Consider the following 14,766-nt stretch of genomic DNA (forward strand, 5'->3'; position numbering starts at 1 on the left):
CTTCAACAAACTCATGTGACCCATTTTGGGTCAATGAAAAAAAAAGAAAGAAGACTGTTGAGAGAGAGCTTCTGGAAAAGAGCTTACTGATGAAAGAGAAAGTCAGACAAAAAGACTTTTTTACCCTTGCCTTCTCTTCCTGTACATGGCCATATGAGGTTGAGATGCTTGGAGCTGCTGCAGCCTTTTTTGCAAACATGAGGATAGAACTTGTAGACTCATCAGAAATGGTAGAGAAAAATGATAGAAAGACTCTGGGTTCTTGGTGGCATAACAGCTGAAAAAGTAATTCTGAAATCACTCATATCTAAACTTCCTGTAAAGTTATTTATATCATTTAAGCCACAGTGCATTGAGCATTATTATTTGCAACCACAAGTACCCCTAACTGATGTTGCATATCTAAGTGGTACAGCATTTAGTTCCCATCAAAACAACACACAAGGCTAATAACATCAGTTCCTTTTATTATTGTTTACTGTTATTTTCCCTAAACAACAGCACAATTCAAATAACAATGACACGCACGTCCCACCCATATACACAACACCACTAGCCTGCCTGCCAGACTATTTGGCCTTTGCTTGGTTCCTGGTGGAGCTGTCTGGAGACAGCCCCCTCTGTAAAAATCCCGACTTGGACATAGGAGACACAAGAAAGGGGGGACTTTAACCAGATAATAAACTAAAGGACTTCTAAAGTCCTTGGGGAGTGCCAGCTTGGGAACATGCTATAAATGCCTGGGTGGAGGGCACACGGCACTGTCTGTTTTCATGTGGTTGCAGGATAAATCCCATATGGGGATATAAGACCTGTCTATAACCCTTTGTAAACCAGGGCTGCAGAAACACTGTGGGGTGAGCTACGAGGGCTCCATCAACCAAACCAAGGGGCAGGTTGGACATTGGGAGCCCAGAATGGGAATCCCGGTCCCCAGAGAAAAGCAACTCTTGCATTAGCTGCAAGATAAGATACAAAGTGAAATGTTATGTCCCCTTTTATTTGTTTTGCAACTGTAAAATGTGCAACATTTTCATCATGATAGAAAAGGTAAAGAAGGGAAAACTCCCAGCATTTTGGCCTAATGCAATGGAGCATGACCTGTCAATTGCGCCATCTTGCAGAAAAACCTACTACTAACACTATCCAGGGAATCTGGTCAATCCACCCTGACCCCCAACATTTTAGCCACACTAAATCTATGAGTTCAGCTATAGTAATGTATCCTGGAATCAGAGAAGCCCAGGGGTTGGGGCGGGAACAAGGAAGGGCCAAGACTGGGGTCTCAGGTACAAGTGACTTCCTGGCCGTCCTGAGGAAGCTCATTGTTGAAACTGCTCTCTCCAAACGGTGAGTAAGGGGGAACCTGGGGAGCTTCGATGATCAGCAGGCCTTCTGGGGAAAGGGAGGCAAACACTGTCACAGGATCCACCTCTGCAGGAAGCCTAGGGAAAGTAGAAGATTCATTTATTATTTTTAATACAGCCAGACACTCTTTCATTCATTTGAAAGAAAATATTTTTGATATTGCCTGGTGGGATTATTATCAAACATAATTATTTTTATTATTATTATCAAAATAATAAATTTAATAATCATAATCATTATTGTTATAAAAATAATAATCCCACCAGGCAATTCCATTACTATCCCTAATACATAGATGAGGTGATTGAGATCAGAGAGGTGAACTGATTTGCCCAAGGTAACACAGCTGGCAAGTAGCACATGGGAAGAGAATTGGAATCCTGGTCTCCAAACTCAAGAGATCAGGCAGCTGATCATGACACTCTGCCTCCTCTCCCAGGCACCAGACTTTTGAAAAAAGTCCATGGTAGGGAAAGCCAGGAGGTTCAATCACCCAGATCTTTCCACCGGTCTAGGCTGATTCCACCTGTTGTAAACGCAGGGGTCTTGATGAAAGAACCAGGCAGTAAAGTGAGCCCATGCCGGTCATGGGCAGGACCCTTCCTGGAGGGGCTGGGGAGGTTTTATGCTGTGAACAGCCACCGGTAGCCACATGAACTGCATCTACCAAGGAGATTCCTGATTAACAAGGAGCCTGCAGGGAAGGGTGGGAGAGAAGGGGAACCTGGGCAACTGCCAAGCCAAACTTCTGAAGTAGAGACAAGGCCAAAAGTTTGGACCTCCCTAATGGCAACCCACTCCAATAGTCTTGCCTGGAGAATCCCATGGACAGAGGAGCCTGGCAGGCTACAGTCCATGGGGTCACAAGAGTCAGACATGACTTAGCAACCAGATCACCACCACTCTCGGCTGGAGGATGGGCTGACTCTGTTTAACCCTTTGCACACCGACCCCTAGGGCATCTGGGACATATGACAGGGCAGCCATGGTCCATAAGAAGGACTCCACAGGCAGGCAGACTGGAGCTCAAATCACACCTCTTCCTGACTGTGTGATCTTGGGTTAGTGACCTCACCTCTCTGACCACAGGTGGTTTAAAACAGCACCTATCTTTTAGGGTGGTGTGAGAATTATGTAGGATGATGAAAGCAAAGGGCTTAGCACAGTGCCTGGCATATAGGAAGTGCTCAATAGGCATCAGCTACCACACTGTCATCGTAGGCATCAGATGTACAAGTGGGCATCTTGATAGCTGTGACTATTTTAGCATCATCACTGACCCGTGAAATGTCAGCGGCCAAAAGGATGTCAGCTATCCAGGACAATGTTCCCATAGTACGCATGGGGAAACTTAGGCCCCAGTATGGGAACAGACTCATTCAAGGGCTCTTACCAGGTGGCCTCTATGTTGAACCCACTTGGTGGGAGAGCTATCCCTCCTGGGTCCTCTTGCAAAAGGGACTGAGGTTCAACGAAACCGGTGGGAAGATCTATGGTGATTGAACCTAAAGAAACTAAATCCTTTCATTTACAACTAAGGGAAAGTCTCAGCTCTGTTAACACAGAGCTTTAACATGGCTGTAACACCTCAGCTTCTACTATCTCTTGATATTTTCTCTCTTTCAACAAAGAAAGAGCGGATCTATGACTTAGGCCCTCAGGCAGGCAACACTGTCTGGTCAGAATTTAACCACATTTTGCTTTGGGTTTATTTCACAATTGCCTTCTTGAGTGAGTGAATGTTTGACTGATGAGAACTGAACTTTATCAAAAGTGGGTTGATTGAAAAGAAAAAAAAAATCACAAGCAAATAATAGTATAGGGACATAAGCACAGAAGGCAAAAAAATAATTGAAGATGGTTTGTGAATGACTCATTTGGTCTCTCCTATCCAGCCAAGTAGGAGGGCTTCCCAGGTGGCGCTAGTGGTAAAGAACCTGCCTGCCAATGCAGGAGACATAAGAGATGCAGGGAATAGATCCCTGGGTCAGGAAGATCCCCTGGAGGAGGGCATGGCAACTCACTCCAGGATTCCTGCCTGAAGCATCCCATGGACAGAGGAGCCTGGTGGGCTACAGTCCACAGGGTTGCAAAGAGTCGGACACGACAGAAGCGAAGAGATGGCACAACCAAGTAGGAAGTCCGTGGGCTTTGAAGATGGGGAGACCCGTGTGCAATCCCAGACCTGCTTGTTACGGCCACGTGACCTTACCTGAGTCCTGTCAACCTTTGAGCCTCAGTTTTCTAATCCACGAGATGAGCTTAAAAATACCAGCTCTCTGCGTGCTGTGCTAAGTGGCTTCGGTTCTGTCCGACTCTTTGTGATCCTATGGACTATAGCTGGCCAGGCTCCTCTGTCCATGGGATTCTCTAGGCAAGAATACTGGAGTGGTTTGCCATTCCCTCCTCCAGGGGAATCTTCCCAACCCGGAGATCGAACTTGTGTCTCTTACGTCTTCTGAATTGGCAGGGGGGTTCTTTGCCACTAGCACTACCTGGGAAGCCCAATAGCGACTCTGCAGGATTCTTTTAAAGACAGCATAAAATTAAACCTCTGCATCTTAAAAAAAAAAAAAAAAAAAAAAAAAAAAGGGCACCATTGTCTTGTGTCCTGTCTATGGAATGAGTTTTCAATGAAGAAACTTTTTTTTTTTTATGATCCTCAGAGCTTGCATCAGATGCTTATTTATTTATTTACTAGCTGTAGCATGTGGGATCTTAGTTTCCCAATCAGGGATTGAACCCACACCCCTTGCATTGGAAGCACAGAATCTTAACCACTGCACCACCAGGGAACTCCCAAGCCTCTACATCTCTTAACCTGGCTCTAGACACACCACTGCTGCTGCTGCTAAGTTGCTTCAGTCGTGTCCGACTCTGTGCGACCCCATAGATGGCAGCCCACCAGGCTCCCCCGTCCCTGGGATTCTCCAGGCAAGAACACTGGAGTGGGTTGCCATTTCCTTCTCCAATGCATGAAAGTGGAAAGTGAAAGTGAAGTCGCTCAGCCGTGTCCGACTCTTAGCGACCCCATGGACTGCAGCCTATCAGGCTCCTCCACCCATGGGATTTTCCAGGCAACAGTACTGGAGTGGGGTGCCACTGCCTTCTCCTGACACACCACAGGGGGCTGCAAATGGCAGATCAGATTCCAGGGAAGCTGTGGAGCTAAGACACTACAGTCTGCTTTGGTTCTGGGCATCCTCTGTCGATGACTTCTTGCATTCCCTGATCTTTCACTCCAGGGAGGTGTGGAAAAGCCCCTGTCTCCAGTCTTTGCCCTGCACTGGACCAGACTTGCAAATTCCAGTCTCTCCCTCATCCAGTCAAAACGGGGTCTTTCCCAAGGGGATGTGTGTGTTGGGAAGAATCCCTAGCTGTGGGCAAGGCAGACGGCTGGAGCATCGTGTCTGGGATGAAATCTCCAAAGGCCTCAGCTGGGTTTAAGGAGCTTCCCTAAACTCTAATGACTGGAGTATTTCCTGGGAGAGGCAATGAGACCTCTGAGAGGGGGCTGGGGCTGTCCCAAACCCCAGTCCTGCTGCTTGGTGATGGAGTCAGGGCAGTGCCGGGAGGTCTCAGGACTCCCAGCTGCTCTTGTGTGATTCCAGTCTTGCTGAGTCTCTAGTAGATTAGTCCCCATGGGCTGGGCACATTCTCTCACTCCCCATCCTAAGGGAAGTTGGGACAGAAGCCCAGAACAGTTTAGCACGTCGCTCCAAGTCACCCACTCAGTCGTGGCGCCAGGACTCCCTACACCCAGAAGCGAGATTCAAAATATTTAATGACTGGTACAGCTGGACATTGACCAACTGGAATGGATGGATCCATGCCATGGTGATGGAGGAGGGTCCCGGGGGCTCTTTGGTTGTTGGAACGTGGTTGTTGGAACGTGGGGAGGTTTGGAGGGTTTGCGAACTGCATCAGGATGGTCAAGTGACCGAGGAGAGCCTCTTGGGGGAGGGTGGTCCCGGCCATGATTAGTTCAATACTGTAGAAATAGCCTAGCTCAGCTGCGGAGCCCCATTTGAGTAGTGGCTCTGCTTCCGGCAGCTTTAGGCATTTCTATCTGGTCAAGTAACTCGCAGCAAGCTGTTTTTTCCCAGAGGCCTCAGAGATGGTGAGATCCATGAAAACGGCTGTCTTTAGAGATGATGAATTTGCTGACTTCTTTCTGGCTCAGTCCCTTTCACAGCTTTGACCTGCCTGTGACTCCGTACTGAGACCTTATTTCAGTCTCTTAAAAGAAACATCAGCCCTCTCGCTCCCCTCCCATCTCTCTCCTCTCTCCCCATCTCTCCCCTCTCAGCAACGTCTGATCTGGCTGTGGTACTAGGGGAAGGTGTGGGTCTTGGTGATGGCAGGCCAGCCAGGGAGAAAAAGTTTGGTGTTTGCCTTATCAGGAAGTGTCTGCAGGCTTTTGAGTACTCCAGAGGCGCCTGGTGGGTTAGGAATGGGCACATGGTGGGAGAGACAGGATTGCGGAAGCTTAAAGCTAAAAGCAGCCTCAGAATTTAGCCTGTGCCATCTGTCCAGACACAGGACAGCTTTGCTGGGATGAGGGGAAGGGTTAAGATTCAATAACAACAGTAGTAAAAACAAACCGACACTTATGGGGACCTGCTGTGTGCCCACCGCGAGCTGTGATCTCATTTCCTTTGTGGGTATCTCCACAAGGCTCAGTATCCCTTCCTTTTATGAATGAGGAAAGGGCATTCCTTGCTCAAGAACTGAACATGGTGAACTCAAGAGTTCAAGGGTCTGTTTGGGGCTGTTATGAATGCTCATTTTCAGGACCCTGAAAGGTGTATGGTTTCACCTCTGGGGGATTTAGTTTCCCCATAATACAAGGAGGGTACTGTCTCCCCCACTGCATACCTTTGCTTCAAAGGTGAAACAGGACTAGAAGAGACTTTAGAGCCAGAAGTGCACAGAGGGGTGGGGTGCCATTTAGGGGGACGAGGTGTCTGTGAAGCAGCCGGCCACTGGCACATCGCTGTGAGACTTTTCTCCCTACAGGTATTGCCATCAGGGCCTCCGTCTGTCTTTGATTCTTTGGCTCAGCCTGGTGGTGGCCTTCCTGCTACTCGCATAATCCCCCAGTCTCAGCCCTTCTCACTCCCCTTGGCAAAACTGGCCCTTCTTTTCTCCCAATCTCTCAGCCTCAGAGCCCTTCTAGGTCGAAGATAGCAGGACACTTTCCAGCCTAATTCTTACAGGTGCCCTAGGGAAGGCCATGGGAGACCTGGAACAAGCAACCCTTGAAAGGTTCTATTAGGAATCTGGAGGCATGATATCACGTGGGTGGGTGAGTACCCCGATTTTCATGGAATTGTGGACGAGTCGTCTTGCCTCTCCTATTCTTGAATTCTTCATCTACAAAACGAGATTGTTGATCCCACCTCACAGGGCACTGAGAAGATGAACTGGCATCCCCCTTTCTGGGAACCCACTGTAGGTTTGTTTAACTTCTCACGGGGTTCAATCCCCTGCCCTGGGGCGGGTCTCTTGAAGGAGAGATGCCCAAGACGGGTCCCAGGCATGCCGCCCCCACTCCAATCCTCCCCTGAAATCCAACTTCCAGGTTACTTACTGGATTTTCTTTGTGAAGTTCTTGGAGACGATGCCCCCCTCTTGCTGCTTTTCTTCGTGTTTACCTGGAAGGGAGAGGAAAGTCACAAGTCAGCATCTGCGTCCCATGGGCATCATTCAGGATTCGGCTCAGATGGGGATGCTGCCCTGGCCTCCTGTGTGGCCCGGGGCTCGGTCTAGAGGCTCCAGTTGTCTGAGCCTGTGGTCCCTCCTCTGCTAAGTGGACCCTCTTGAAACCACCTCCCAGGCTGCTGTGAAGATGCAGTATGACAACGGGTAGGTCAGGAGGCCTTGACCGTGACTTGTAGATGATTAGGAGTTAAGACCCAGGAAATCACAGGAATGGCGTCCTGTCTTCTAAGACCCTGCACTGCACCTTCTAAGTCTCACATCTCACCCTTTGCTCCTAACCAGCCAGGAGATCCTTGAGGCCAACATCCCAAAATGAGCGAGAGGATACAAGTCAGGCTAGTTTGCCAGCCCCCCGGGCTTTATAACGGACAGAGCCCTTTCCCAGCTCTGAGAATGGGCTTTTTTTCTCCCTCAGTTACTGATGTGAAAACTCAGGCCTGGGGCTGGGTCCAAGCTCACCCAGCAATTGTGTGGCAGCCCAGGCCTCAGAACCAACTCTTGGAAACCAAGCCAAGGACTGAGGTCCGCTGCCCCTGTGCCTGTTCCAGCTTCCAGTTAGTTCTTTGAGCCCCATTATCTGTACCTAGTCCTGAAAGAATTGCCTGGAAATAATAAGGCATCCATCTCCAAAAACAAAGTAGAAAACACCCAAAGGGTGCTTCCCTGAGAAATGACACATGAAGCAACATGGATATGAAATTCCACCTGCCCCCTCCTCCTCCTGGAAGACAAGGGCTTTTTCTCTTCCCTTAGGAAGTAAAATATGAAATTACAAGAGGGCTTAGGTGCAGACTGGCTGTCATGTTGCAATTTATGTAACAAATTCTGAACCCTTTGGCCCCTCCCCACTCTTGGGTCTTTGGTTTTTGTTCTGTTTTTAAGGGAGACAGTGTCTCTAATTTCTAAACAATGCGGACTAGAGCCCAGCAGAGTCATTAGGCTCCTATTATTATTAACTCCTCATTTGTGGGGCCACACTGCAGGGCCGAGAATGCTCATTTACCCAGGGACACCCTTCTGAGGGGCTTTGGAATCTAGACTGTAAATAACCTTGTGTAATACAATGTCTTACTGCAGTCAAGATTTTAAGCTGATAATTTATAGGTGATTACATTATTCATTACCTTTTTATTATTCATTATTCCTTTATTAATAACTTTTTCTGATTATAAGATAATGCATGTGTATGTTTGAAAATGTAGAAAGAAAAGACAATCAAAACCCTCCATAACTGCATCACCCCAAGAAAACTACATTTTTGTATATGTTCCAGATTTCCCTGTTACTGAGAAATGCATACATGTTATATAATACAGATGTATATCATCTATTTTATCAAAAATCATATTGTATGTTATGTCCGGAACTTGTTTTTCTCTCTTGTTGACCCATTATAATCATTTTTCCATATTACAGCAACTATTTGTCAACAACATGACTTTTTAAAAAATTAATTTATTTTTTAATTGAAGGATAAATGCTTTACAGAATTGTGTTGGTTTCTGCCAAACATCAAGATGAATCAGCAATAGATATATATTTGCCAACAACATGACTTTTAATGGCTGCAGGGAAATATAAATTCATTCAGCCAATCCCTGGCTTTGGGGTACTGAGAGGGTTTTTGACGTTGGAAAGAACCTCACTGTGCTGAACATACCTATAGCTAGATTGTCACACCCAGCCTGATGACTTCCTAGGATAAATTTCATGTTCTAGAATTTTGAAGGCTTGCTCTGTATGTCGCTGAATTTCCCTCAGGAAAGACTACATCAATGTAGTCTCCCACTAGCTGGGCAGAAAGGGGAACATTTATAGGAATTCATTTTTAAACATGAGCGTCTGCCTAACTAGAACATACTCTTCTGCGAATGTGCTGCTGCTTGGAGCTTGGAGAGTTTATTCTGACCTGCCAAGTCCGTGACCACCAGCTGCCCAGTTCTGATACAGGCCTGTGGCCAAAGGAACACTGTCTATCCCCTGGTCCACTCCCCAAAGCCTGGGCCTCCAGAGACCTGCTTTCCCTGGGGACAGGCCAGTGCCTCTGACTCAGCCCTTTTGCATACTTAATATCCTGGCAGTAATAAACGACAATGATGACGATGGTAAAAATAATAATAGCAAACTCTTTATATCGCACTTTCTTGGTGTCTACCACTGTTCTAAGCACCTTACTGATATCAACTCTTAATCTTTCACAAAAACCTTAGAAAGCATTACCATTTTGTGGATGGGGAAAGGGAAGTTCAGAGAGGTTAAGTGATGTGCCCAAGGTCACACAGCTTGGAAGTGCTGGAGCAAAGACTCCAAGGCAGGGATGCAGGTTAGGGTTTGAGTCTGCTCTGACCTCTCCTAGTACTTTGCTCCTCTTCTCTGAACCTCAGTTTCTTCTTTTCTCCAGTGGTGGTGACAACTTTCTAATTATTGGCTACTGTGAGGAGCCAGTGAGAGTGAGTCACAGAATTGCTTCAAAAGTTGTAAAAGGGGGATGCTTCTGGCTTATTTTGATATTTGAGGAAAGAACTGGTCCTCAGAAACAAAATGTCTCTGTCTATGCTCTGAAATACTGGGGTTGGGGAGAGGATCTTTGAGCAAAGGCAGCTGCATGAAGGGGGGCTGGAGGAGGGAGTTAACCTGTAGAAAGAGAGTGCTGCTAAGAGGCTCCAGTTGAAGCTCAAGTTGCATGTTATTTGAATATCTATTTATTGGGGCAGCTTAAGTACTATGACTGATTTTTAACTTTTTAATTTTGCTTTCCTATCTACATTTTCTACCATAGAACATTTTTTTGTAAATAGAAAAAAAAAAAAAAAGCAATTATTATGAGTCTTTAAAAAATAAAAAAGAACTCATCTAGAGGCCAGGGAAGCCAGAGGCCCCTCACAGCCACTGAGAGATGTAGGTGCCAAGGGGCGGCATCAGCACTTCAGGGAAAGCCACTGGCCCAGCTGAAGAAAGGAGGTGCTGTTTCCAGGGAAGGCAGAGGCCCTGGGATTAAGGAAAAGGGATGGAATAAGGCCTAGGGGCTTTCCAGTTCCTTCCTCCATCAGAGCCTGGCCCAGTGACCCATGAAGAGAACATTTTTTGGCTGGTGACTGTGGGGTGGGGGAGGGGTGTGTGTGAAGCATGATGGAAATCATTTAGTCTAGCAATTTCCAAACATTTCCCTGGACCTAGACACTCATATGTGGTTGGGTAAGACAGGGCCGCCTTTCAGAGATTCATAAACTATATTAGCAAATTCAAGGCTCTGATAAGTCCTGCAGTAAGGAGACCCGTTTGTAATTTTGCTTCATATGGTACCTTTGAAAATCCTGGAACCCCTCCCCCAATTTATTAGATTCCTAGTGATATCTTAAAACATGCCATTTGGCAAATACTGATCTAGTCCAACTCCTTATAAAACCAAGGGTACATGTGAGGCCCAAGAGGTGGTAGGGTTTGCCCCAGACCACTCTAGAAGCAGATCCTGTCATCCTGATTCTGAACTGTCTAAGCAGGCTTGACTTTGAATTTCCGACCTTGTTATGGAGAAGCAGATGATCTCAGGTGACTGTGTCTGGGCCTCAGTTTCCTCAACTGTAAAGTGGGTGTATCAAATCTATGCGTATTTTCTCAGAAGTCCATGTGAGGAATCAGTAAGCCAAAACATGTCAGCCTTTAGCACAGTGCCCTGCATGAAGAGTTTCAGGAGGAATGGGTGTGTCATTAAGTGAGGTAGGAGGGGAGACTGGTCTGACTCCCCACATTCCTTGAAAACTGCTTTTTAAATGGAGCCCAGGATGTCAATTTGATTTTTAAAATCCCTATTATAAGAATCTCTGTATGTACTCTCAGGCCATTGGCATTCTGTCAAGTCAAAGTTGCTAAGTGCACAGCTGTGAAGCATTTTCAACCTAAAAAGGCATTGTCTTGTTTTTGTCTTATTTAAGCCCCCAATGACCCCATTTTACAGATGTGGAAGCTGAGGCTCTGTGACTACTCGGAGCCTCTTGGATTAGTAAGGTACTCAGCTGGGATTGCAGCCTGGAACTCCCAGACCCTATCTAGAAAGGAAAATGAGAGAAAAAGTCCTCCAGGTTGGACAAAGGTCTCCTGGAGGGGCCACAGGGTATGGGAGACCCTCCACCCAGGAAGCCTCTGAAACCCTAATTAAAACAAAGACAGGAGGAGCAGTGATAATAACTACCTTGTTTGCAGAGTACCAGGCAGACATTTTCAGCTCCATCTTACAGACACTCTGCATTTATTATCATAGACTGTGCATATTTCATCTTCCCTACAGCCTTGCTAGTTGGATATTATTTACCCCCATTCTTTAGATGGGTAAACTGAGGCTCAGACCAGTGAAAAGACTTTCTTGTGCATATCCACCCAGAAAGTATAAACAGTGGTGGCGGGATTTGAGCCCAGGTCTCAGGGAGCATCTAGCAAGCATTCATTATGTATGTGCATATGAATTGGGGCCTTACTTTGTGCCCAGCATTTTAATAACATCAACAACAGCAACAGTACAGATCCCTTGTGTTTTAGGCATTGTGTACGCACTTTATACACGTCGTTTTTTGTACGCACTTGACCTGTGTTGTCTCTTTTAAGACAACAGTCCTCAGGCGGTACAGCCATTTGAACCCCAATTTCCAGATAAGGAAACAAAGCACAGAGAAGTGGTTTCAGATGTCTGGCTCCTCAGCCAACTCAGGAAGCCTTGACTGCCCTCCTCCACCAGCATAAGGCTCCAGTGTGCCTCCTAACCCACCACACCCTCCCGAGCCTTTGAAACTCCCCCTCCCCCCACCCCCGCCCCACCCCGCCCCCGAAGGCTGCTCTGCTGGGGCTTGTCTCTACCCAGCCTGTTTGCAATGGCTTTTATTGATTTTCTGGCTGGTCGAGCTTGCCAGGAACCTGCTTTTTAATAGAATGTTAATTGGGAGGGAAGAGACAGAAAGCTTTTCCCCGCTGCTCTGCTTCACAGGGACTAAGTGTCCATCTCTTTCCTGTTCCCCCGAACATTCCCTCTTCCAGAATGGGATGTGGGCAGGCCCGGACTCTGCCGGCTGCTGACTCAGGCGTGTCCTTGGACAAGTCCCCGCCTGGGCTCAGCTTCCTCAGCAGTACAATGGGACTAGTTGAGAGCAGCAATAGAAAAGCTGTAGCCCTTGGCACCTAGTAGGTGCTCAACGTATCAATTCGCTTCTGACCTCCCAATTCCTGACTTAACCTCTCTGCACTTCAGTTTCCTCATCTGTAAAAAGAAGAGACAGACAAGACCTGACTCTTCTGCTTCTGTTCACTGAGCTGCCACTTGTAAAGCGCTGAGCATGGTGCCTGGTAGACAGTAAGCGCTCAGTCAACGTTACCGCGTCATAGCTTTGTAACCGCGATTATGCCTCAGTATCCTCATGTGGGACAAGGGGAAGGTGTTTCCCTTGAAATCTGAGCTAGTTACAGACACCCCCTCCTGGACTGTGTCTTGATGTTGGGGTGCATGAACCCCGCTTCTTCTTTGTTTTTCTACCCCTATATCTATTATTCTTTACATTAAATTCTGTTAAAACAGGCAGTGTGGTTTCCATTTCCCTGCCTGTTAGCTAGTTGATGCTGCACCCAAAGGTTAAAATTTCTCCTGGGAGCTGGAAGAGAGGGGCTTTTCTGTAAAGATAACTTTACGGGTTGCATTCCTGAGCCCTGAAGTCACCTGTGTCATGCTGTCATAGTGTCCCCTCTAAGGGAGCGTCCTCCTGGCTCTTTGCAGCTGGGCCCTCCCCACCCCCAACCCCCATTCTCTCCTTCTTGTCCTCCCCCACTCACCAGACACCTCCACGTATCCGTCCTTGGTCTTTACCATCAGCTCCTCCGGCTTAAAGCTGTGCACGTTGACACACACTTTCCAGGGCTCCCCGGGGAATGGTGGGGGGCTCCTGCCCTCAGCAGGCACCCCAAATCTGGTCATGGCAGTGGGCCCCCGGGGCACCATGCCCGACCTCAGGGTCCCCGGCCAGGCGGAGGAGAGTCGAGGCAGGGCCCAGTCAGGCCAAGAGGCAGTCAAGTCGTCGGGGAAGGGGTCCATGCCAAAGCCATCGTCCAGCAGGCGGGAGGACAGGGGCGAGTCCCTGAAGGGGTCCCGGCGCCGGCGGCTCGTGTAGTGGCAGGGGAAGGGCATCTGACCGTCAGCCATGATGGCTGCTGAGCTGAAGGGGAAACAGAGGCTCAGAGAGAGGGAGCCACCTGCCCAAGGTCACACAGCAAGGTGAGGTGGGTGCTCTGGCCTTCCAAGCTTATTCTTCAGATTCAGAACCATCCACTGCCAGGGACAGAGGCACACACTTGGCTGGGGTCCGAGCCCCCAAAGACACTCCAGCCACGAAGGCGACCTCCGGTTGGTCCAGCAGAATTCTCAAGGACCCCTCTCCACACAGCCTCGCCGGAGATCAGCCAGCCGCCACTGTCCTCCCAAGCGGTCCAGGCTCCCAGCCAGAGCCACTGAGTGAAGCCGAGAGCTTAATAAACCCGGGGACGCAGGCCTAGAAACTTCTCCTTGCTTCTCGTGGGCTGGGCGCCTTCTATTTATTGCTTCTTGGGGCTGGAGGCGGGTTTTGTAAACGCCTCCTGTCACAGGAGTATTCGGAGGTGATGAACCAGCCCCAGAGAATCTGCTGAGGGGGACAGCTGGGCTCCCAGGGGGCTGGGAGGGGCCTTCTCCGCTTCTCCGGACTCTCCTCCCCCAGCTCGGCTCAGCCCCGCCCTCTCTGCCGCTCTCTCCCCCGGAGCCCGCCCGCCCCTAGCGGGGCACTATGGCCCGGCTATTAATAACCCTGCCTGGGTGAGGGCTCAGGTCACCCTCTGGAAATACCTTCCTCAGAGCCTGCTGCGTCCGTCCTCCTCCCTGGGGACCCGCGGAAGGGGAGGAGAGAGACTCCGGAGCCCAGTGGATTTGAAGGCAGATGGCCCTGGGTTGCCATCCCCTCTTTCAAGCCTTTAGCATCCTCAGGCTCTCAGTGCTTGCCTTCTGAGGGGAATAACATTCTTCCGCAGGTGGCTCTGAACTATCTGCTTTCCCACCTGGAAAGTGGATGTAACAGTAGCCTCCTGACGGATGTGTCATCCTCCTTAAAACATGTAGCAAACCATCACTTGTATATTTTCAATGTTGACTCTCAATTACATAATGCTTGCTAGGTGCCAGGCTCTGTTCTAAATGCTTTACACACATTAACCGGCTTTATCTTCATCATCAATCCCTTGAGGTGAGGGTACCACGCTGATCTCCATTTTACAGATGAGGAAGCTGCCATGGGGAGTGGTACCCAATGGCAGCTTCTCTTATGGTGAGGACAGTTAAGCATGACAGTTATCAAAGGTGCTGTATTCAGGCAGGGTTTCTGGTCTGATTTTCCAAGCCCAGAGAGGGCCTGTTTGCTAGGTTCTTCTGCCCCTCCCATGTAGCTCAGAGAATGAATTTGTAAATTATCCTTTGACCTTAGCGCCCCTAGAGCTTGGGTTTGTCTTTGATCTGTGCCCAGCAGGTGTGCAGTCTGGGGCTTGCCATTGACCCCTCTGTGGGCTTGGGGTATGGGTTCCGCCTTCTTCGTGGGGTGGGGTGGGGGGTTAAGGAATTCAGTGAGTCATTGGTTGAGAAAGCAGTTCGGTATTAAGAAGGGCGCACATGAGGTA

The 14,766-nt window shown here is 48.4% G+C and overlaps 1 protein-coding gene across 1 annotated transcript; it reads right to left on the bottom strand.

Annotated features, from left to right (window-relative positions):
- Window positions 1-447: 447 nt before the first annotated feature.
- On the bottom strand, window positions 448-13,636 carry HSPB8 (heat shock protein family B (small) member 8). The gene is made up of 3 exons (XM_086347908.1): window positions 12,904-13,636; window positions 6,962-7,025; window positions 448-1,445 (listed from the first exon to the last, which is right to left on the bottom strand). The coding sequence occupies exons 1-3, from the start codon at window positions 13,268-13,270 to the stop codon at window positions 1,286-1,288; spliced, it is 591 nt and encodes a 196-aa protein (XP_086204034.1). The 5' UTR covers window positions 13,271-13,636; the 3' UTR covers window positions 448-1,285.
- Window positions 13,637-14,766: the final 1,130 nt, after the last annotated feature.

The sequence above is a fragment of the Bos grunniens genome, chromosome 17 (assembly GCF_055505025.1).
Source record: "Bos grunniens cultivar Pamir isolate PY7600 chromosome 17, Bosgru_T2T1.0, whole genome shotgun sequence".
Classification (NCBI taxonomy): Eukaryota; Metazoa; Chordata; class Mammalia; order Artiodactyla; family Bovidae; genus Bos; species Bos grunniens.